General features: G+C 39.7%; 1 protein-coding gene across 3 annotated transcripts in view; it reads right to left on the bottom strand.

Moving 5' to 3' along the window:
- Nucleotides 1–24165, bottom strand: part of zdhhc14 (zinc finger DHHC-type palmitoyltransferase 14) — a 46932-nt gene that overhangs the window by 14625 nt on the left and 8142 nt on the right. For all 3 annotated transcript variants that reach the window (XR_004612614.1, XM_034575434.1, XM_034575435.1), the window contains 2 exons: nt 15251–15411; nt 3080–3232 (listed from right to left, as the gene is read on the bottom strand). Coding sequence is in view for 2 of the 3 variants with exons in the window: in XM_034575434.1 (XP_034431325.1) it covers nt 3080–3232; nt 15251–15411 (314 nt within the window). In the remaining variant the exon portion in view is untranslated. The remainder of the gene's footprint in view (nt 1–3079; nt 3233–15250; nt 15412–24165) is intronic.

A 24165-nucleotide genomic window follows, 5' to 3' on the forward strand; every position in this document is an offset into this window, starting at 1 on the left:
TGGTTTTCCAATGTGTTAACCCTGACTGGAGCTGCCTTAACAAAGAGTGTACAACACTCAAGTGTTGAAGTATCTGGAATGCAGAAATTCTTGCTGCATTGTGTTCAACTACTGAAATGTTCAACTACTCAAGAGATTAAAATGAGTCCCTGGTATTTCATTAAAAGAAACCATAAGCAACTACAGCACACTCATCTTCTCACTTAGAGAGCTTATTGTTAACGTGGTTATTTATTCAGCCCCAGCTCCGCAGTCCTGTCACCGAGTGTGGACTACTAGCTGTGCCCGGTGGTAGCTACTTAAGTAATTAATCAGAGCCATTATTTGTTTAGTGAGGTGAAATGACCTGCTTCTGTATTCATTAATCAATGCCTGGTTGAAATGTGTTTGGGAAACGTCCTCCAGTCAGACAAGACGAGAGGCGACAGCTACTACAAGACAAACCTGGCTATGACCAGAGTCCGTATCAGTGGTCATTAATAATAAGTGACCAACGATGCTGGAGAGACTTGTGATATTCTTCTGTATGTGTCCTACGCTTGAAAGTCCATGTGAGGATGTTTTAACAATGAGTCAGGAGATCCACTGATATTTAAGAAACACATATCTACAATTTCAGCTTCTCAAATTACATTTCTAACCTCATCATCTTGGGCTGGGCGATAAAACAATATCAATAATTATCTAATAAATCTATAATCATACATTTTTGCTTTCATTAATAGCATTATATAAAAAGGCCAACATATGCACAATAAGGAGGTATAGCATATCATTGATCTACTTATCAAACCAGACAGTTGTTCTGGCCAGTGAGACAAATCATAAACACAAAATAATTTAAGTGAGACTAATACATTTTTCCTGCGATAAAAGAAAATGACATAAAAGAGCAGTCTAACAAGTATTTAAGTCTGTACTCCTCACAGGGCAACTGTTCAGAGAAGACAAGTATAGATACAGAAGGTTGTGAGACAAACGGGCAAACTATTATTTTTTGTTGGTACTGCTGGAAGAATGCAGCTCAACTGAATGAGTTGCTGAGGCAAACATGTTTGGATACGGTTTTCTCTGACAGAGCCAATGTTATGAAGGCAAGTTTCGTGGTGAGCGAGCTGAACACTAAGATGCTTAAGCCTCATTCAGAAAGACGATTTGTGATGGAGAGGGTTGTTGTTGCTGCGGAGCTGCTGAAACCTGAAAAAGTTAAATTGTCACAAAGTGTCTGTTTGTATTCAAGACCCATCACAGTGGATTACTGAAACACTGAAGGACACAAGACATTTCCCTTTTTACTCTAGTCTGTTGCTAAAAGCAGACATAACAAAACACCAGCTCTACCAAAGGTGAGGATTTGTTTTGACTAAGACCAGCTGTAAGTGGCATCATCATCACTACCATAGAGGCGTGTGACATCAGAAGCCTCACCAAAGCTACAGCCATCACATTAGAGATGTTAGTGGAAAAAAGTCAGTGAAGTTTATTGGAATAATAATTGAGTATGGCCTGTGAAGGATGTTCCAAAAATGTTAATGGCCCTTGATGGAAAAAAGGTTCCTCAACCCTGCTGTAGAAACAACAGAGTATGTCTGTGAGGGAAAGGAAGTTTATCTAATTTCTGAGTGCTTATAAACACTCGCATCTCTTTTCCACTGCCAGTGGGATCCACAGATACAGTCTAAGAGCAAGTGCCAGTGTCTCCACAAATTTTCCTGACTGTAGGCATGAATATTGGTCCTTTTCTTCTCCACGGGATATAAACACTGTAATGTGATTCATGCAGGTTACCCTATAAAGTTTGACACCACTCTGGGGATGTGGAACCATGTTGGGTTGAACATTGGAGCTTCGGCTTACAACTGACTTCTCAATACTGCTACCCGCCTGCAGTTTTAAGTCCAACTGTGTGTCTCTTTCTAATTTTTCTTTTTATTCCCATCTCTGGCTTATATCTATGATCTTAACATCATAAACAAGGATTGGATTTAATAGATCACACTGAGAATGACTGGCTTCCCATCTTTTGTTCAGCTGCCAATGTGTCTTTGTTCCTGCCAGCGAGCATCTACAGCATCTGATTACCACCTCCTCATCTTTTCCCCCTGTGTTTACTACTTCCTCATCTTTGTCTCCCAGGTTTTCAGTCGGCCCCGCTCCTGACGAGGAAATAGACAATCAAAAAAGGGGATGAGCAGCACAAAACCCCTGATCTGATGAGAGATAAAGACGCATGTTTCTGTATCTGTCTCCATCTTTGACTAATTGCCTTGTTGTGGTCTTTGTTTTGTTGCCAGAGACAGAGCATGTGCGTTATGCTGGCGTTTTCTTTCTGTTCAGTCAAACTACTCCCTCCCTCTCCTCTGTGTGGAAGAGAATAGCTCGAAGCATATGTACTGTACGTTCCCTGTAGGTCTGCATCACAAACCCAACATTTAGCTTGGCTTGTGTCCTCACATATAGATGTGTGTTTGTGTATGATGGAATTTTGTCATTTTAGGGGCAAGGCCATTTGGCTTTTGGTGTCACAAAAGTGTTTAGGGCACAGAGGCGAGTGAGTGAAATGAACAAATTTGGAGCATACAAATAAATGACTTCAATTTCTGATGAGAAAACATAAAAAACATTATTCACTTTTAATAACTTTTCACAAAAAAGTTAAATTGTGTTACAATCATTAGAATAAGATCTACTTCTCCTTTATTCAAATATTTTGAATCCATACATATGGAAATATTTAAACTGCTGGTGCTGAGATAACAGTGAAGTGAAACTCAAATATTCAGCTGTATAAACATGAAAAAAACTTCTTGAGTGGAGGGGGAGTTTAAAATGCAACAGTATGTGTATGTGCGCGATCAAGTGTTTAATCTGACTCATTATCACCTAAGGGTGGAGACAGGAAGAGAGTAGAACTCATGTGGCTAAGCTTGACTGCATAAATATAGACTGGTTAGACAGATAGACACAGGACGGTTTGGACTGTTTGTGTTTGTTATATACTCTTTATACTCAAAATGAGGAAACAATTCTAATACTGACAGGAAACATCAGCAAACCAGAGAATATGATCTTCACTCACCCACACAGTTGTCACACAGGCTGCAGTGGGAGGCACGTGGCGGTCTGAAGATCTTGCAGGTGAAGCAATACTTCAGTTTGACTGTCTGGCCGTTGATAACCACCTCCTTGGTCCTGGGAGGAGGCCTGTAGCCTGTACTACCATTAGCCACATCTGGGGGGGAAAGAATGAGAACAAATTTAATAATTTGAGATTATCCAGAGTTCAGTTCATGTCTGAAAGCAGCTGTAGAAAACAGTCTCACTAGTGATTGGCTTTAACAAAACAAGTAAATGATAGGATAAATGTAATATATGACAAACTAAAGTTTCACAGTGCTATGAATTTTATGTTTGAAAGTTACAGTTATGCACTTGGTTGTATTCTCTTTACTTTTCAGTAGGTTAAATGCTTTAGCATCACACACTTTCTCTAACAGCTTACTTTGCATACCGGATAACAGCCCAATCAACAGAGCAGCACTCTATGTGAAGGCTACCGGTCACTAATGGCTATAAAATGTAAACGTGTAATACAGACTTGCTAGGATATATCACTTCAACCTACAAACCTCATTATTTTTACTTATAAATCTTTTGCATGAGCTCAACAGACTTGCATTAAAAACAACCTTTTGTCCAGGCGATAAAACACCACTTACCGCTCCCTACTCCTGAATGAAATGTATTAAAAAGCTGTTGCACTTCCTAAAATTGCGCCCCAGGTCAGGTAATCTTAAAAACAGTCTGGAATTTAACATTTGCTTAACACCACAATCCACCAATGATAATACCAAAAAAAAGATGATGGTGACAAACGGCTCTGGATGGCTCTTGTGGAGGAAGACAGCAGTGATGACAGGCTAAACGGTGAGGATGGGAGTGATGATAGTGATTTTCAAGCCATAAAAGGTAGAGCCTGTATCCTATTATGGCTCAGCTCGCTTTGAGCACTCTCACGCACGGTGAGAGAGGATTGTGTGTGTGTGTGTGTGTGTGTGTGTGTGTGTGTGTGTGTGTGTGTGTGTGTGTGTGTGTGTGTGTGTGTGTGTGTGTGTGTGTGTGTGTGTGTGTGTGTGTGTGTGTGTGTGTGTGTGTGTGTGTGCACCGTGCCTGTGAGTACATGTCCTTTCCCCCTCCTCTCAGTAGGAAGATCATTTTGAGATCATTTAAAGCAGGGGCCCCTTGCAATGTAAATTTGGTGGTATGTGTGTTGTTGGGGGGATGGATTGTGTAGGTGTAGGTGTAGGTGTACATTTCAAAAGGAGGGCGGAGAAAACGCAGCAATTCCTGTTCTGCAGAGTTCCTCTCTCTCGTGATCAGTGACTACAATGCTTATTTCCTCTCTCCCCTCATCTCACTGTTCTTGTGCCCTTTGACATCCACTGAGAACCTTTTTCTGCAGACATCCCATTGTTTAGTCATAGTGCAATAAAGTTTATACCAACATTAAATGCTGTCAAGTGAAATAAAAGCGCTGAGAGAACCAACTGTTCTTCTGCAGCATCAGATGAGACATTTTCCAGCTAATTCTGGGACCTATCAAATAATGCTGGTAGGTAGACAAAGATATGTCACATTATACAAAGAGTCAGCTGCTGTGTGGAGGAAAATCTTCATTTCACGCCGCTAGTGGCACATTTTTGGGGATTGCTACTATATTTTACCACTCAACCAAAACAGCAACAGATATTGTCCAAAAACTGGGGGCAAACTGACTGCAAAGCCACTGCCTCATGCCTCAGCTATTTATAATACTTCTAGAACCATATGAAATTGAGAGCATGAAGTGGAAACAATCACAGCAAGTAGCAAAATTATTTTATCCAGTATATTAAAAGCTACTGTATATATTAAAATACTTTTGCAAAGATAATACTATTTGACCATCCCATGTTGAAAAACAATAGTATAAATACTGCCATATATAATTAAAATATGTAAGTAATATTCCAAGGTGGACAAAAACAAAGTAAAGCCAGTAGAATACCACCATGATCTAAATCAAGGGGAAGGGGAGGGTGAGATGAGGGGTATTCAGCTGCAACATGCAATTTCACCACTAGATGTCACTAAATTCTACACACTGAACCTTTAAACCGATATCTGGTTTTAATATAAAGGATGGTGGTGTTTTTGACTTAGACAAACCATAAAGCCAGAAAATAACTGACTACAAAATCGTTTTTAGTTTTAATTACTTTACTGGTTGTTCAGAATGAACTTTTTCAACAGACCACAGACATAAACTGCTCAGCCACAACATCAAAACCTGTAAGCAAGATTTAATGTTGTGGTTGATTGGTGTGTGGCACACATTTGCTGTTATAGTTGAAGTCCATCAAATAATGCAGTTTACATCATTTACATGAAGATAAGGTAATATGTTTATGTGGAGACAACCAAATCAGCGCAGCCAGTCTGACTCTAAACACAAGCATTTCCATACAGCGTCCTGCAAATCAAGTAGACTACCACCAGTCCATCAACATTCGCTACACTTGCTCACAGATGTGTGCAGTAAAGCACAGGGTGAGCGAGGGTGTCTGGCTTTTCTGCTGAGCAAAGCCATTTGTACACTGAGCCATCGTGGCAGCCGCAGCTTAGCTTTAAACCAGTGTGGAGTAGGAGAGCCCACAGAGAGATAGGCCAGGCCCGAGCACGCCAAGCTACAAAATAGGGCCAGGTAGACTGGGAAGTGTCCCTATCCTCACACACCTTCAGGCACAAAGTTAAATGAAGGTTCAATGTCAGCCAAATGCGTTGCCTGGTGAGGTATAAAGGGAAACTAATTGCTATCCAACTGTGTATGTGGAGGAGAGAAAACTGGAGCCTTTACCTTCACAGATGGAAGAGTGCACTGAAATAAAATGATGATGACCAGCTTACAGTACTGACCTCAGCCTGACTTCCAGCCTGACAGTCAAAATGATATTCAGCAGGCTATAAGGAAGTGATGAATATAAATGCAACACCAATCCTGACCTCATTAACAAAGGATATGAAATCTTAATGTCCATGTGAAGGGATGTGATTCTATAAAATTAGGTCTTCTGTACTCAAACAAGAGAAGGGATGCTCATAATTAACTGTTTGACTAACTAATTTCAACTGGTTAATAATCAGTTTAACAGTTAAAATGTGTGACTGATATCTCTCAGTATATCTATATGCTTTTCATTTTGTTAATCTGTTATTATATTAGAAAAGACTTAACTTACTATAATAAACAGATATTGGTATTTCATATTGTTCTACACCATTTTTACAGGATGAGCTAGAGTTTTTTTTTCTGTGACTAATATTTGCCTTTTACTGTAACATTTATTAACTTATTTATTTCATGTAGGTCAGTTTTTTGTGAATCCGTGTGTTCTGTTGTTCATGTTGCTAGTTGTATAGGCAAAAATGAATCCCTTGTTATTTAAAAAAAAAAGAAGTTTGTATTGGTACTTTCACTTTTAAAAGCGTTAAAAAGCATGGGCAATCGGTGGGAAGTTAAAAATGTCCATCCCCAGAGAGCAAGGCAATCAACACAAAGACCATACACTGTAATTAAAGATGATCGACATGACGGGATGTGGGGATGCATCGTCTAGCTTTATATACAGTCTATAGTCAGGACCATGAAAACTCAGGTCAACAGTCTGGATACAGAGTCGGTACTGGATGAAGCTAGAATGTGGCAGCAGACTCAGATAGTATTATAGCTGTTATAAGGTATATGCTGATGCCTTTATTATTATTTCAACAAATATTAGCTATTATTAACTTAATATGAGCCATGTACAAAAGCATACCATGTCACATCTCCGGCCAAACATTTAAAAAACTGAATTGCATCAAAATGAAGTGTGTGCGTGAGAGAGAGCGAGAGAGAGCACTCCACCATCCACTGACTATCATTTCTTTATCTCTGTCTTTGTCACGTCCATGTCATTGTAAGCCTGGGGACTAGCCGAGTATAAAGGAAGACTGACAACAAAGAAGGAATAGAAAAGAAAGTTATTTTACCTCAGGCACCTTCCAGAGAATAAAATGACTCTTTACAGCACACACAATAAAAATAACATTAATGGTGCTTTATGTTGTGGTGGATGTGGATAAACCTGCAACTATGTTTGACAACACTGTACTGGATGGTCAGTGGAAAAGCTTCACTTCAGCAAAACAAAGATACTGATTCATATATCTGAAACTTGTACCTTTTAATTGTCCATGGGGAATAAAACACAACTGCAAGAGGTAGTTTCTCATGCACATGAACACAGCTCTGCTAGTTTTTCTCAATCTAGTCTCCTTCTCATGCCTTCTATGATACCTACTTCTAAGTAAGGATGCCAAGGAGACTTGGGACATCACCACTACAGTGGACATTTTACAAGATGGTTGTCAATTAGATATCTGTAGAGTGCTTATTTTCATCTTTAGTTAGATTTGGCTGCAGGCAACCGCACTATTGTGGTGAACTTGAAGGTGTGTGCGTAGATTAGACACGTCACCTCCAGAGGATGCTATTTTCATCAAACAAAGTTCGCTAATTGCCTTGATAATGTAATCAGGTTCCCTCTAGGCATTCAGGTTAAATCTGAAATATTGCCAATTGGCATTTTTGCTTTTGTCTTTGACACCCAATCCTCCTCGTTAGTAAACTTCCCTTTTGATCATGTGATAACATGTGACTCTGCTCCGCTGCTGCCCATTAGAGCCTGACCAATTTATCAGACGATATAAGCCTCACACATACCTCACACGTATCTGTGCTAATGCTAACATGCACTGGTATGAAAATCTAGATTTTACAGAATTATAATAATGGCAAGGCTCTACTACACAGAGCAGAAAACTATGGCATTGTGGTGTCTGACTAATTATTGATGGTATTTTACAATCTGTCATTTTTATTTGCTACCATTGATTAAGGAAAATTAACTAAAATTTAACATTGACAACACTGGCAACTATATTTCCAAGCCTTTTTTTTCTCTGTGAGTGTCATGTTGAACTGTGTTTAACTCCCCTGCGGACATGCCCTCTGCTGTCAGTCATAATGAGGGAGGATAGACCGAGGTCCATGTGCCAGCAATCCACAAATGCAGAAGTTGAGATGTCAAAAGGCTCAGTAATCGAGCCTCTTTCCACTGGCTGCACACCTATTACTTATTATACAGCCAATAACAAGGGAGTCAGACAGGAATGTGACCTCAGGTGGTTCGCTTCACTGAGAGGGGAGAGAGGAGGCGAATCACAGCAGTAGCACCAGCATGAATTATAGTTGGCCTGTCATTCAAAACAAGGTATTTATCATTCTTTACTGTAACAGGACAGACATCACAACACCATGTCTCACACACACAGTTTATTATCTTGCCAAGGGCGAGAAGCTTTAACAAAAATGTAACAGACTGAGCTTCTGATGACTGTGTATGATAATTGCTTTTAACTTGTGCCAGCTTTTTGATGATTAGTGACATGTAACAATGAGACAGTCAGCATTTAAAGGACACAAATGCCCAGTTGTAAATAAGCAGCCACCTCCAACATCTTGTGTTCTCTGTGTTCTTTCATTATTCATGGTACATTGTCAAATTTGGTCTCCAGCCAAAGCAAATTCAATGCCACCAGTAGGCCTACAAGATGTTTAAATTAAAAAAGCATATTTGCTTATCACTACAGGGAGAGGAAGCTGTGTCTAATGTGATAAAGGTAGCTCTCATCTTAAAGAATGGTTGGAGCTGGTCGCTCTCTGTTACTGAGCTGTGTCTTCTAAGTTTGGCATCTGAATCTGAAATGCAGTCCAACAAAAATGATAAACACAAAGAAATGAAAGAAGGTGCCTGATTATAAAGAGTATTGTAAGAAATTACTTTGCTTCTAAAAAATAGGAACTACAAGAATTGCAATCAGTACAGCACATAAATCTGCCAAGTGACCCATCTCACAATAATTATAATTAAGAAAGTAATGAAAAAATTCCTGGATCTGCCCTGTTGTCCAGATTCGCGGTGAAATGTATTAGCACATAAAGGTTGAAAAAGCCTAAACCCACTGAAACAACATTTAAATCCACTCGATCCTGATCTTGATTTGGATCCACACCAAATTGTGCACACTAATAGATATCAGTCCCCTTAATATGACTCTGTTGGAGAAAAAAAATATCAAGATCCATGAATTCTCTGAGAAATCGTTAAAAAGTTTGAAAAAATGAAATAAGAAACCCACTATTTACGTGAAATGAAGGGAAGTGATTAAAAAAAATTCCGGATCTGCCCCTTTGTCCGTAATCTGCACCAAAATGTGATGAGTTCTTTCTTTAACCCTCCACCAAGTTTCAGGACAATTGGTTGAGAAGTTCTTGCTTAATCCTGCTAAAAAACCAACCAACCAACCAACCAACCAACCAACCAACCAACCAACCAACCAACAAACATGGGTGAAAACACGACCTACATGGCAGAATTAATATAATTGGACCAGACAAAGACAAAACAAATTGGTTTGTAGGACGGCCCTGGTACCCCCACAACACCCATGCTGCCTGTCAGGCTCCCATAATCTGAACATAGGAGAAAATAAAAAGATTTGAAACTCGAAGGGTGCTCTGAGAGCACATACTTCTGCCAAGGCTAAAGTCCTATCTCGCATTGTCAAAGCAGTGTTTCCTTAGACTGTGGCGGCCTGCTCTATTCTTATTTGTCCTGCCACAGTCTCATGATGAACCCAAAAAAATGTATATACTTCTTCTCATAATAACATAGGAGATCTCTAACTTGGTGTTCTGCTCCATTGCTGCATGTTCAGCTGTCCGCAGCTCCATTTCCAGCACTATTTAGCACATGCTCACTTGTGCCATCATCCATAAAGCTGTTACTGTCCAAACAAACAACCAGACCTCATAGTTTCAGCTGCAGTTGTGTGTGTACCGCAAGTGGCAATGCAGTTCTCTCTCTTGCGCAAGAGCTTCTCTTTCACTCTTTATTCTGTGTACCCGACACTCGAAATGTGTGATGAATGAATGTGGAATGAATTAATTCTGTGCGAAATGCTGCAGAGGAAGTGAAATAAAATTCCTGGATTCACCCTTTAATTTGGATCCGCACCAAAATTTGATGGGGTCTTTCCTGACCCAATCCGCATCCCTCCCCCAAGTTTAGTGGTAATTTGTCCAGAAGGTTTGGGTTAGTCCAATAAATAATGAATAGACAAAGAAACAAAGTGAAAACATAGCCATAGGATGAGACTGTATTCATCCATTAAGATTTTTAATGCACTTACAGACAGCACCATCACATCATCCTATCAAGTATCTCAGATTGCATCAGCAGGGTGTCTGCACTTTATGCAATTTTCAGATTATTATGAAGTTATTCACTCTGGCAAAGTGGAAAGAGTCAGGGAACACTACCAGCGGTGGTGGGGAGGCAACCACAAAGCACAACTCGAAACCAAAGAGAGAGGAGGGTGAAACTTTTAGCCCTAGTGCAAAACCTTTCTTTAATCAAGCATTTCCAAGCACGAGGTTATATACCGGCCATAATACTCTGTGAGGTGAATCATACATGTACAACCCCTGTTTTCATCCCACACACCACAAGATGTGAAAATATTCCTGGCTGATCATGCATGAACCTTGATCCAGATATACAGTAAAGACAAGGAAGACAAACCACTCCTCCCCTTCAATCATCCATATTGACGCTCCTGCACCTCGAGCTCTAAACCCTCCAAAATCTATTTCCTCTGCAGGCCTGGAGTCTGCCTGGCAGCTTTGGAAAAAAAAACGAGAAGCTGTCCTGACATTCACCAGCCAGCTTGGACCATATTAGGTGGAAGGAAGGAAGGAGCGAGGCAGCTCTGTCCATCTCTCACTCTGATTAGTGCTTTAGAAAGTCTTTTGGATTTGGCATGTGATAGATAAACTGATGCCAGCCTGTCTAGTCCTGGCATATTGGCCAGGCAGGCAGACATGCACAGACATCAAACATGGCCCGCTGAGGACAAATCAACTTGTCTCCATTTCAAGCGAACAAGAAGAAGTGCCACCTTTCTTGATTTCACTCTTAACCCAACCTTTTGAATATTTATTCTGCTGCATTAAAAGCACAATATACTGAGAATGAAGATCACATGTACAGTATTTTTTTTTTACCTGCGTAAACATATTAAATGCCTCTTAGAGGTGGACTGTACTTCAGGCCACCCACTCAAACCTCAATTTCGCAGACTAAAGCATCTGGCAGACAACAGAGAAATCTGCTCACAATGATGACAGCAGAGTCTGAGCTATCAGCTAACAGCTTTCTCTCCTAAGTACAGGGAGGATGAGAGCACTAGATGTCTCATATTGTACTAACATTAGGTCCTCCTTTGTTTAGGCAACAGATCAATGAGAGTGGTGTCGAACTTGAGACTCTTAGCACTTGGGACCTAAAAACATCATCAACTATTTATGAGTCTGCTGGAGAATTACAAAACTCCATAGGCTGCCGAAGGCTGGAATATTTGAGTATTTTGTTGTTATTAGATAGCCACATGCATACGTAGTTTACATTAAATATAGCGAAAAGGAAAGTTTGCATTGGCAGCACTCAATAAATATTAGTTTTACCTTCTAAACTAAGGATATGGAAAATCTGGTTTCTTATTATCAGTGTCTGCACAGTTACATAATGATGCATTGTTTTAAAAAAAAAAAACGGACAAGAGCTTTCTGAGTCAGGGAATGAGTCCTGGTGAAAGTAAGAGAATGGCAGATGAACGAACAAACAAACAAACACAAACACAAACACACACACACACACACACACACACACACACACACACACACACACAGTGAAGGTTGATTATTGAGATTGACACAGTCTCATGCACTCTATGAATGACTGGTGTTACACTGAGTGCTGCCTGCATGCTGAGCAGGATTGTATGGTTATAAGATAATACTGCATCCTGGGATATCTGAAAATAGCAACGTGTATGTGTCATTACCAACATGAAAAAAGTTCTAATGCACAATGTGTGTCCAGCAGAATTGTCTGTGTGGTTGAAGATGCAAGAGTGTGTGGAGGGGGGAAGAGAGGAACAGGCAAAAGTGTTTTTTTCTGGAAGACATTGTGAGGCTGGTCGATGCTGGGGCTTGGGATGGAGCTGGATGAGTGAGCTAAGAGCTTACAGATGTTCGACTTATGTCTTGCATGTCAAGCTGCCAAAGCCATAGCTGGAACCAAACAGCCGAGCACTACACAGGTCAGGACAAAACAACCAGAGGAAAGAAGTGAAGGAAGAACGGTGTTTGGAAATACATAGGAATGGGATTTGTTTGACAGACACCGATGGAAAGCTGGAAGAAAGAGCGGCACAATGCAGTAAGCAACTATGACGAAAATGCATTTCAACCACTCACTATCTTAAATTTGACATTCCTCACTCAACAACACAAACCACCTGAGGTATTCATGTGCATGTATGTGTGTGAGTATGTGTGTATCCTCTTGCTATTACAAGACAGGTTATTTCAAATGGAACATAATGGAGCCCATAATGGCACAAACACTAAAGCAGTCTATTAGGCTCCTAGCTGCATCACAAATGCCATTGTGGTGTGGATGTTTCAGGGAAGCACTACCACGGTTGATGTAGAGGCTTTACAACCACATGTTCCTCGAAAATTAAAACAGTTGAAACCTAACTAATCTAAACATTCATTTAGCAATTTCCTTGCAAGTGAAACTTAAGGGGAACACAATGTTGTCGCCATGTAGTCACACTAATTATGGAACGAAAGTGGTGACCCAAATGTGCCGCAGTTAAAACTAATAGTTAATACTAACCACATTTTTTCTATTTAAAATTGGATTGAACACCAAGGTAGAGCTCTCTTCTTTTATTATGAGAAGTGGAAAAGAAATAACAATATGGCACCACAGTCTATATGTGAGACACTGCTTTGCCATACCATGTATGGACTCTCAGAGCACCCTTAACTGAAATTTCTATCATTTTCTTGGGAAAGGCCTACTCCATTCCATCACTGCACCATCTATGCATCTGTGACGCCGATTTCAGTACAAGTAATTGACAACATGACAACAATCCCTTGTCTATGAACAAGAGATTCCAGCCCACAAACAGACAATTGCAACAACAAATGCACAGAACAAAAGCTAAATGGGATGAACTGGTGGTAGAGAGGGGGAAGAGTGGTATTTAGGTCAACAAGTTCATATTTCATATTAAATACGTGTCAATATAACATTGGTATGATGCCATTTCAGCCCATTGCTCCAAAGTCTCTGTGCTTTACCTTTCCTTCAGAAGCTTTTAAATCTCCTAATGAGATTAATTAGGTCAGTTCAGAGTTTGTCTAATGAGGCCCTAATGGCCTGAACCATGGAAAGCCATCCCATCGCTGGGAAAAGGGAGCTCCATGTTCCAAGTAAGAGGACGAAAAACTTCAAAGGGAATTTTTAAAAGATGGTTAAGGAAGATAAACCTTGGAATAAAGTAGTGATAATCCATTTAGCGACAGTACAGGAACAACACTACTTTCTTTAGCCTGAGCAAATACAATTTTGAACTGCAAACATGAAAAGAGTAACAATTCATGTTAATGCTGCAAAAACAAAAGCTTAACATTACCCCGAGTTTTGATAGACACACTCACCATACCAGGGATAGAGGGAGTCTACAAGCATCATTACATCAAATTATTGGGGACGTTGTCAAATAGCAGATGAGATCAAAGTTCTGAATGCCCCAAAGAAATGCCAAGAAAAACAACAAACAACAACCCCATCAGGTTGATGCTAGCCTTGGTTGGTGGGAGTGTTAGCTCATAGCAAAGACAGATAGACAGTCATTGTCCATGACTCTACCTGGTGCTTAAGTAGACTGCACTCTAAGCAAACATCTTTATGGTGGGCACATATCATTTCTTAACTCATAAAATAAATATCACCACTTTGGTATTGCCTTAAGAATTTTATTTTGATGACTTTGATAGCTTTCATTTAACATAACCATCAAAACCCTTTGAGAAGCACTTAAGAGTTTACTGATATGGATGATGCTAAAAGCAACACCTGCCCATTATCCTTGAGTTATCTCAGATGTATTTGAAGAGAAACTGAAGCCTTGAATGACAGTTGGTCAGCTTTTTATCCATCTGAAATACCATCAGCAATTACACAATCAGTAACATCTAAACAGGGTCTGTCTCCAGATAATTGCTTTCTAACTTTGATTTGTTTTCAAAAAACAAAATAGAAACTCAGAGCTGTGAGTTTCATAAACAAACTGAATCCACATCACAAACTGCAGACGCGATTCTGACTCATGTCAAGCTATTATCAGTGCTGTGATGCTGGTAATTCAGTTACTCCATATCAAGTGGTTCCTAATGCACCAACAGTTTTACATTTCACATCATAAATTAGATTTTGAAGTTATCAAAATGCAATTTATGAGTCAGGTAATACATCAAATGGGGCCTCTCGGACAAATTGGGAGTGAAAAACAGATCAAAAGCCATTTGGTCAAAGCAGCACCAATACTTCAACTCTGCCTAAATACACAGAGACTTAAAAGTCAGTTGAAGCTTGATCCTCATTTCTTTGGCTACGCACACAAACTGCAGACACATCAGCCAAACCTGGCACTCTGTATAGGAGGTTGTAAAGACACTCAAGCTCCTCTGGATCAGTACCATGCAGAGAGGCTTACTCAGAGAAAAATACAGTATCTAAGATAGAGGAATCCATAAACTCTGACAGGGAGGAAGAGAGAAGGATGAATGGGGGGAGTTAAAACGAGGGATACAAAAAAAAGAGTGTACTGCTGGCCAAATGGTTACAGCATGAGCCACATAACTGTGAAGTCCACAGTTTGATTCTGGCTATTGACCTGGTTGCTGCATGCCCTACCTGTTCTATATCCCCATGTTTCGTGTCTGCATCTTCACTCATGATTATCATATAAAAGCAAAAATGCCAACAAAAAAAGAGATGCAAAAGAAGACATCTATTTGACAACAACAAAGGAACAACTGAATATAATTTAATAATAGATGGAAGGAATTTATCCACAGACAGTGTGAGGGGAAAAAAACAGGTGCACGCAAAATAATGGAAATGTGGATAAACAAACATTTTCATATGCATATTATATCTAAAATCATTTAGTATAGTCTTACCTATTTGCCTCTCAAGATCCGCTGCTTCATCTGGGGTGGCCCTGGGCAGCACCCCCGGGTCACTGAAGCTGGTTCGCAGCAGTGTCCCCAGTACAAACAGAAACAGCACGCCTCCTATGACTGGGATAACCGGGGTCAACTGTAGCGCCAGGAACTGACAACTGACAGGAAAGGAAGAGATGGAGAGAAAAAGGATAATGAGCAACAAATAAAGAAACATGTGGTTCTTTCAGACTGGTGATGAAAAACCTGGACGTACAAATGTCCGGCTTTGGGGGATAAAGGCTAATTTATCCTACTGTTACGCACAAAAAGAGATCCATCATTTTAAAATAATGTCCCTGTCACTGCCCACATAATTCCATGTGTTCAGTTACATTGGCATGGTTGTTAAGCAATGCATCCACTAGAGGGTGGCGCAGAGTCAACCGTTTCTGAAGACAACACACATGTCGACAGTGGGGGAGGTTGCTATATTGCACCTCTTGAAAAAGAGGCAGAGTTGACATCATCAGTTCAGTTTAGTTTAGTTTATTTTGGTCCACAAAACATTTTATAAACAAAAGGATTTGTTACAATAAAAGCAAGGCAATTATAATAGATAAATAAATAAATGAGAAAAGAAAATGTATGGGCCGAAAGGGTGTAGGCTGAATCATAAACTTATCATGCCTACCCTTCATATCCAGAAGAATGCAACTGGCAACCCTATTAGGCCCTAAAATTAATTAAATCAAACAGAAATAAACATTTCTAATTTTAAAAAATAGTTATGACTCTGTTGTGTATTTGTTATTCATCTTGTATATTAAAATTTTTTAAACATAAAAAGTCAGTTACATATTTTTAATTCATCATCATGATTATTCCATATATTTGTTTTTTATATTTTTGTTTTGGGAGGTCAGTTAAGATGCCTGTAGTTTCTAAAGCTGCTTACAGACATGCACTGAACTCTCTCCGCCGGGCCTCCTAGTAAATGCGATGTGAGAACACAGGATGGTTGTTGCTTAATGACCACCAAGTGTATATATCCCCTTAACAGACGAGCAGAGGCACACACGAGGGTCAGTCCCTTGTGTTGTAATCTGTTCTAATGAGTCAATCCAATATAATCCCATTAAACAGTGCAGGTGCTTATAACAGTAATCACATTTAGTCTTACAGAGGTTGGGCACAGGCTGCCAAATCCCATTTCATTAGCTGGTCTCCTGTCTATTGGATTTGATTTGGGGTCAGTAAAGAGAAGCCATGCCAGACAAGGGAAACTACATGAACATATGGTAACCATATGTTTTGAGAGATGCTCTTGAGGAATTCAAAAGAGTACTGCAAAATGAGCCAAGGTTTTTAATAGTATCTATGATTATAAACAGATTCTGTAAATCACAACTGTAAAGTATCTATTTCTTTTTTGTTTACTCAAAAAACATAAATGCTTTTTCCGCAACACTTTCATTGGAAGAGAATGTAAAAAAAACATCAGGTCATGCCCAAAATGGACCCTTGTTGTGTAGGTACATTTTGTTTGAGAAAATGCTAAATAAAAATGAGTCATGAACGGAATATATTGATTATTTTAAAACCTAACCAGATAAACTGACTGCAGATCATGAACAAAGTAGATTTTAAGTGGCAATAATGGCCAAGGCAAAAATAACAGTAGCCAACCGTTGAGGTGACTCAGTTCAACTAATTGTTTTTCATCTGCATTTCTCTGGCAAATGCAGCATATGTTAGATCATTTACAGAGATGTGAAATCCCTATTTTAAAACCCTGTTTTAAATTCATAAAGACACTATATATTGTATGTTTAACCACACGTACAATAGGTTTTTGAAGAACATTTTATCACCATCTCACCAGCCTTCAGATGGTCACACCTTGGGAGGTCAGTTACATCCGCTGATCTATGCCAACACCAGTTAATCTGATAAACCAAGCCAAACTATATTTAGGGTTGCTGTGTTGGGTTTCACCGATGACAGGGGATGGGGAGGATGTTCATATCAACCTGGAGCATTTACTAATATTAGCTTATTCTTGCTAACTGGACTTCCAGCAACACTGATTTTACATGAACTGCTGGAGAGCATTGACACCCGAGCAATGCCCTCCAAAACAGCTAATTTCTAATTAAACAAGCACAAGTAGCTGGCAATAAGTCACATTCTCAAGTAAGGTGAAACATGCCTTTGCCAGTTCATTATAGCAGTTCATCTGTAAGAGGAACTCGTTATCTGTATAACACAACCAGATAAGAAGCAGTTGGTGAGACAAATGGCAAATAAAACATATATATTAATGTTTACATTTCTAAATATCTGAAGCAGATGCATAAAATGAATCACTGACTGCACAATATTTAAGCTGCGACACCCCTAACATCTGAGTGGACTCTGCCCTGGTCCTGCTGCTCTCTACATCTGGAGTAATTGAACTGGGCAGAAGAACACTGGGTTGTCTGGGACATCAGCAGGGAGCTCGAAGCAGGACAACACTGTGCTGCATAAACACTTCAACATTTGCCTGAAGTTTCCAAGGTCATCATTCTGGACACTGACTGTGTCCACGCTCAATAGACACTTGCTAAGAGGACAACAATTTTAACAGTCCTCTAGGCTTTATGATTCTCCCTCAGCCTCCTGTACTGGTCAGGGTGAAGATGCACTATCCAGTCAACTTCAGATTCTAATCAAATTCAGGCCATATTTCTATTTCTGGCTGCCCCTAACAATCTTTCTGCTTCTAATCTCCCAAATATGAACATCACTCTTTAGCTCTGCTGCTCCTGTCTAGCAAAATACTTCCAGTGTTGACATCCAGTTGAAGTCTGTCAGACTTCTTTGAATGTACACCACTCGCAGCCATGAGAATATAACCAAGTAAATATTACACTACATTAAAGGTTCAGTGTGTAGAATTTAGTGACTTCTAGTGGAGAAGTTGCATGTTGCAGTTTAAGATTATCCTCCTCACCCTCCCTTTCTAAACATGAAAGAGAACCTGTGGTAACCTTCAGTTGTCATAAAAACTCAGAAAGGTGATTAGTTTGTCCAGTTTGGACATTTAAATTATGTAAATATAAAAGGGCCCATTCTCAGGTAAAGAAAACAACAATTTGTATAATTAAGTGTATTAAATATTAGTGAAAACATCACTAGAATTATTTTCTATTCAATTTCTGCCAATAAATCGCTTTCACCTAAATCTTCCCCACTGAACCTTTAAGTCATATTTTTAGTTTTGCAAATCACTGGTCTTAATATTGTGGATTACATTAACAAGCAAATAGGCTTTTGGGATGTTAGGTTTGCTTCAACATCCAAACAGGAAACAAATAACAAAAGAATGCCAGAACATTTTACCATTTAGTCCGTGCTGAGTGGACAATCCTTGAGAAATGTCTTGTGTGGGAAAAGAGCTACATTGTTGGTTTCTTGTCTGGAAGCTTAAGTGCATGAGAATTGTACACCGGTTAGCTGTAAGTTAAATATTAAAAGTCTGACATTTTATTTTAATTGACCAGACTATTTCTATTGACCAAAACATTTAGTGCTTTTCTTTTATTGTACAGAGAAGAAAAGACAAACAGAATACGGTCTGCAGCCAATGTCCGCTCTTATTGTTGTATCAATTACAATAAAGGATAGATTTGACAGTCGAGTGCCCTGCTTCACTTTACAAATCCAAGAGTTTAAAATAAATAACAACAAAAATTGTATTAAGAAGCAGGGATGTCGATAGAACCGATACTGGCAAACCAATTCCAACCTGCCGCTGCAGGATGGTTGCTGCCCCTGCTTCAGGATCGGTGCAGGCACAAATTGAAAGTCCGGTGTCTTTGTACCGCGCTGTATTACACTGCCGCATGTTCTCCCTCCTTGCTCCCCCACTGACAGGGCACATTACACATTGACGGTGGACACTTGGGACCCCTGCAGTGCTTAGGTTGGGGGTGCAGCCTTGCACTCGAGTATATAAGTGTGTGTGTGTGTTAGTACATTGCGTGTGCAGCCTCTGCTGTGATCTTAGTTATTGAGCCATCTTTTTATTTATTACCAGAGTTATACATGCTACAGCCAATGTTGTTTTTTGTTTGTTAAAATATGTATATAAAAGGACTCTGTGTTGAAGTAAATGGGATGTATTGTTTTGTTTTCTGTTGTGGTATCGAAAATCATGGAAATTTCATGGTATTGGTATTGCCTCCTACATTTTTGGTATTGTGACATCCCTATTAAGTAGTATTAGTATGCACTCTGCAGTTTGCCGCTGTCTGTCTGCATTTGACCCTGAAAAGCAGAACATTTAAAAGTCTGACGTCATTATTTGAAATCTTTTCATCTACAAATTCAATTGGTCTTTTATTCTGTATGATTAGTCACACATCACATTAATGAATCTACCAATAAGAGTGGCTAATAAGAAATCACTATGGTTGTAAAAAGCTTGGCAGGCTTTTGAGTGAGGGTGTTGCATCTGTAATAATGAACGCAAAGCCAGGATTTGAATGGTTTTGAAGTAATCATTAAGAAAGTCAAGCGCCACACTGAAAACATTCACAAAAGGTTATTTGGAGCAACAAAACCAAGGAATTAAGTGGTGTTCATTCTTTCTGCAGGTGAAAACCAAAACATGCAGGCTAGTGCTCTCTTCCAGTGAAATATTACCATTTTTCAAAACTTGTCAGCTGGCAAGAGATTATGGGGATGGCTGAGGGAGCAGCACAAACCGCTGCCTCTGTCCTCAGAAGCCTTGTCTCAATGTGTCAGACATCAGGAACATAATGAAAAGGCAGTCATGTGTGATGGAAAGTAGCAGGGCAGTAGAAACGGACAGAAATCAAACACTGAAACCCCCAGAGAGAGAGGATGGATGCAACACCAAGCCTGTGAGTCCTATAGACATTGATCAACAGGGATAGACGGATGAGCTGCAGGCAGGCTACATCTTTCCTGGTTTAAATTCCCCCTGATAACAATGTCCTGGAAATCAATATTTATCAGTCACTGAACATGGGCGGTAAAGACCATGAGCAATTTCAACAAACCTCTTCTCTGTTAAAGGACTGTTAATAGAGGAGATCTTAGTTTGCCTTTAAGTTTAATATACCAATTCTTATATTTAACTGGGAATTTAGGAGCATTGTTGCCATGGAGACAGACAGTATTCAATGGCAGCCATGGTGAATTTCGAAAGGGAATGTGGTTACCCTGGAAACAGCCACACGAGTAAGCTGAATCCTCCAAGGAGGGAAAATAAAAGACAAGACGTAGACAGCATGATGACATTTATTACAAACCATTTAAATGTCTCAAAAGATTGGATAGGTGATGAGGATGAAGACAGAATTATTATTAGTTGTTTTTTTATTTCCAAAATGACTTCTACAGCAGAAAGCTGAGGTGACAGGTAGTTAGGTGGGTGGTTAAAATAAAAAATTTGATTATGATCGTACATACATGATCGTACATTATGATCGATAAATTTACAATTTAAATAGGCGGTAGTCAGAATGTAGTTACATTCTTAAAATCAATAGATAAATCTATAAAGGATTCTTTTTTCTTTCTCCGGAGGACGTGCATGTGTGAACGCAAATGTCCGAGTGAGAGCCTCCGGATTCTCTGCAGACTTTCACCACCAGGCCCCCTAGTATTAACACAGCAGGAGTCCCCCCGCTGTTCTCTGCAAGAGAGTGGGGGGTCAAAAAACTAAAAGAAAATAAATATCTCTGTGTGAAAAGGCGGAGCCAAAGATGGAGAAGACACCGACAAAGATGTCTAGAGAGTTTGTGGTGATACGAGCCTACGACGGTTTCTGTGTGTTGTAAATAATATCACGTCATCGCAACAGCGGAATTAATACGTTCCTTCCTGCCTCTGCCGGCTGCACTATTTGTTGCTGTAGAGAACGCGTCTGTGCAGAGAACCTGCCGCTGAGTTGTGCATGTGTGAAAGACAAAGTGCAGGTAAAGTACAGGCCCAATTCTCGGGTCTTTATCCACAGGTCATGTCTAAAAACAGTTTAGGAGTAATACGCAACAAAGTAACATGATAGCTAAATATATAATGAGCATCCACTCAATCTGCTCTCTTAAACTCAAGTGTCCTTCTACTAACCTAGGGAGTTGTTTTAAATATCTGCATTTGATTTTAGCATTACTATTCAATATATCACAGGGCTATTTTTTCTTATAAAATTTTAGCAAATAACATAGCAATCAAAACAAAGCAGCTAATTATCTAAACTAATCCACATATATTTAAAAAAAATTATAAAATCAGTTATTACAGTCACCCTGGTAATGCTGGTAGTATAATAATTCTTCAGCATTTCTACTCTGTGCACCAGTGTAACATGCTTGTTACTTCCACTGAAAACTAAAGGTTAGTCCTGATCTGAATATAGTCTCTAGACTTTTCCAAATTCATCTGCTTCCCTAAAGGGGGGGTGCTAATCTCAACAATAATCCACTCCGGATTACCGTTATCACATTTCCCACCAAATCCTTTTACATTGGGGACCAGCTTTTCAAAACTCAGCTGGGAGTTAAGCTTGGGTTACTTTCATCTCTATTTGATGTGACCGTGAGACGGCTTGCTTCACTCAGTGCTGTTGACTGGCTGTCATTTCAATGTCACCCAAAATTTACTTTCCTCTTCAGCCACACACCTTTGAAGGCGATCAATATGCTGTGACCTCCAAAGAATGTCGGTCAACCATAGATCATCTGCATAGTTTACCCAGATGTAAAGATATTTACTCAACAATGATGCATTACCAAAATGTAAGTGGGTTGCAAATGTGCAAAGTGTTGTGTTAAATGCTTTGAAGCATTCGACTTTGTGGCTTTTCCTTCTTAAAGTTGCAGTGTGTAGAATATGGTGACATAAAGTGGTGAAGTTTCATGTTGCAGCTGAATACCCCTCTCCTCACCCTCCCCTTCCAAACATGAAAGAGAACCTGTGGTAACCTTCAGTTTTTATAAAAACTCAAAGGGTGTTTAGTTTGTCCAGTCTGGGCTACTACAAGAAACATGGCGGCCTCCGTAGAGAGGACCCCCCCTGATGTAAATAGAAAGTATTTCAATATAAAAGGGCCCATTCTAGGGTAAATAAAACAGATATTTGTATAATTTAGATGAAACACACTCGTGAAAACATCACTAGGATTATTTTATATTACATTTCTGTCAATAGATCTCTTTCACCTAAATCTTACACACTGGACCTTTAGGTCTCCTTCGTCATCAGGCTACATGGAAACAAAGCTTTGTGAGCTTTCCCTTTTATTACATTTGATTGCTTTAGATGGCAGACAAGGGCAGCATGTGACTCTCTGCTTACCTTAAGGCTAACTCATTTGACAGTGAAACAATTGAATGTGACAGGTTTTTGTATAAAGTTAAATTTTTGTCCAGACTAATTCATGGAATCATAATCTCCTTCCACCTTTCAGACATATGACAGTAGTACACGGCACAGCCTCTGAGGACACCACTGGTCATTTAACGTCTGTGAGAAGCTTCCAAATTCGCAAACATAACCTTCCAACCAACATGTGCCATGCTCTCAGTTACCAATGGCAAAGGAAAGCTGTGTGACAGGAGGTCCAGGGTCAATTGAAAGCTTGGAGCTAGTCAGGGAGAGGAATCCCACCACAGACAAGACTTGGTCAAATCCCACTATACGGCTGGACAGTGTAAGGTCTATGTGCAAAACTTGGGACATAGTTGAAAACCATTGTGGAACCTCCTTTATCTGTTTGCACATCACCTCAATTGGACATTAAGCGCACCTTGCAATCGGGAGCTGGCTGGGTAAAGTCCACTTAATGTCCAGTTCAACTGACTGAGACGTGTATTCTCACATGCAGCTCCTCCTAGTAATGTCCTGAAAAGCTCATGGTGTCACTGCTTGTGTTAAAAAAAAAGCTCTGGTCTCTCGCACAGCTCAAAGTTCATAGTCTGAATAATAAACTGCTGCTTCACCTCTCTCCCACTCACTGTACAGAGTAGATTTGAGAGTGCCCCCTGATCCTGGGGCAGTGATGGCGACTTTCTTCTATGGGAAGTAGCTAAAGTTTGTTGTTAAGTGATCTGATGATAGAAACTTAGGATGTTCATACTTAACTGGATAACCAACAATACGAATTTTGACAGATTAATACCCTCAGTTTAACAAAAAAAAAATGTATATCTATAATTTAAATCAGACGTACTTCCTGAGGGGGACTCCTCTAGTGGGGCCCTATCTCTACATTCCATCAGTACCATCTGAGTTGGTATTCTCTGCCGTGGGTGACTAAGCACCAGACTAACCCCACAGAATGTCAACAAGTTGCTATTTCAGAATAAAAAACAGTAAATCCATTCTCTACGCTGATGACTGAGGTAGGCCAGGGGCCTGTTTGTTTATTGTGATAGTCATATGAACATGCACGCAGTACATTTTGATGCACATCAGTGTGACAAGAGATAGCAGGTGCTACGCCATGGTCTGTCTGCAAGCCGATGGGGTATAAACTTTATGGATGTTTTTGACTGTCCAATGCCCAAAGGCGACTGACGGTCTGACAGGTCAGTGTGTGTGTGACAATTTTATTTTATTTATTTTGGTTCTAAATAGTACGTTTTTATCCTGGTGGTTTACAGTTCCTGAGTGACAGATATCAATGAGAATTTGTTTAATAAATGTACATTCCTGATAGAAACTTAGGCACATTCATTTTAAAAGAGCACCAGCCAATAGAGACATTCCCAACCAATAGTGTAACTTCAGTCAGTCACATAGAACTCAGTTGAACAATGGTGTTATTTAATCATGAACTAAACTCTATCACTCACTCACTCAGGGATGAAGTACTGGACTGTGGCCAGTCCAGACAAAAAGCCAACAGCTGGCCATGA

This window comes from Hippoglossus hippoglossus, chromosome 22 (genome assembly GCF_009819705.1).
Source record: "Hippoglossus hippoglossus isolate fHipHip1 chromosome 22, fHipHip1.pri, whole genome shotgun sequence".
Classification (NCBI taxonomy): Eukaryota; Metazoa; Chordata; class Actinopteri; order Pleuronectiformes; family Pleuronectidae; genus Hippoglossus; species Hippoglossus hippoglossus.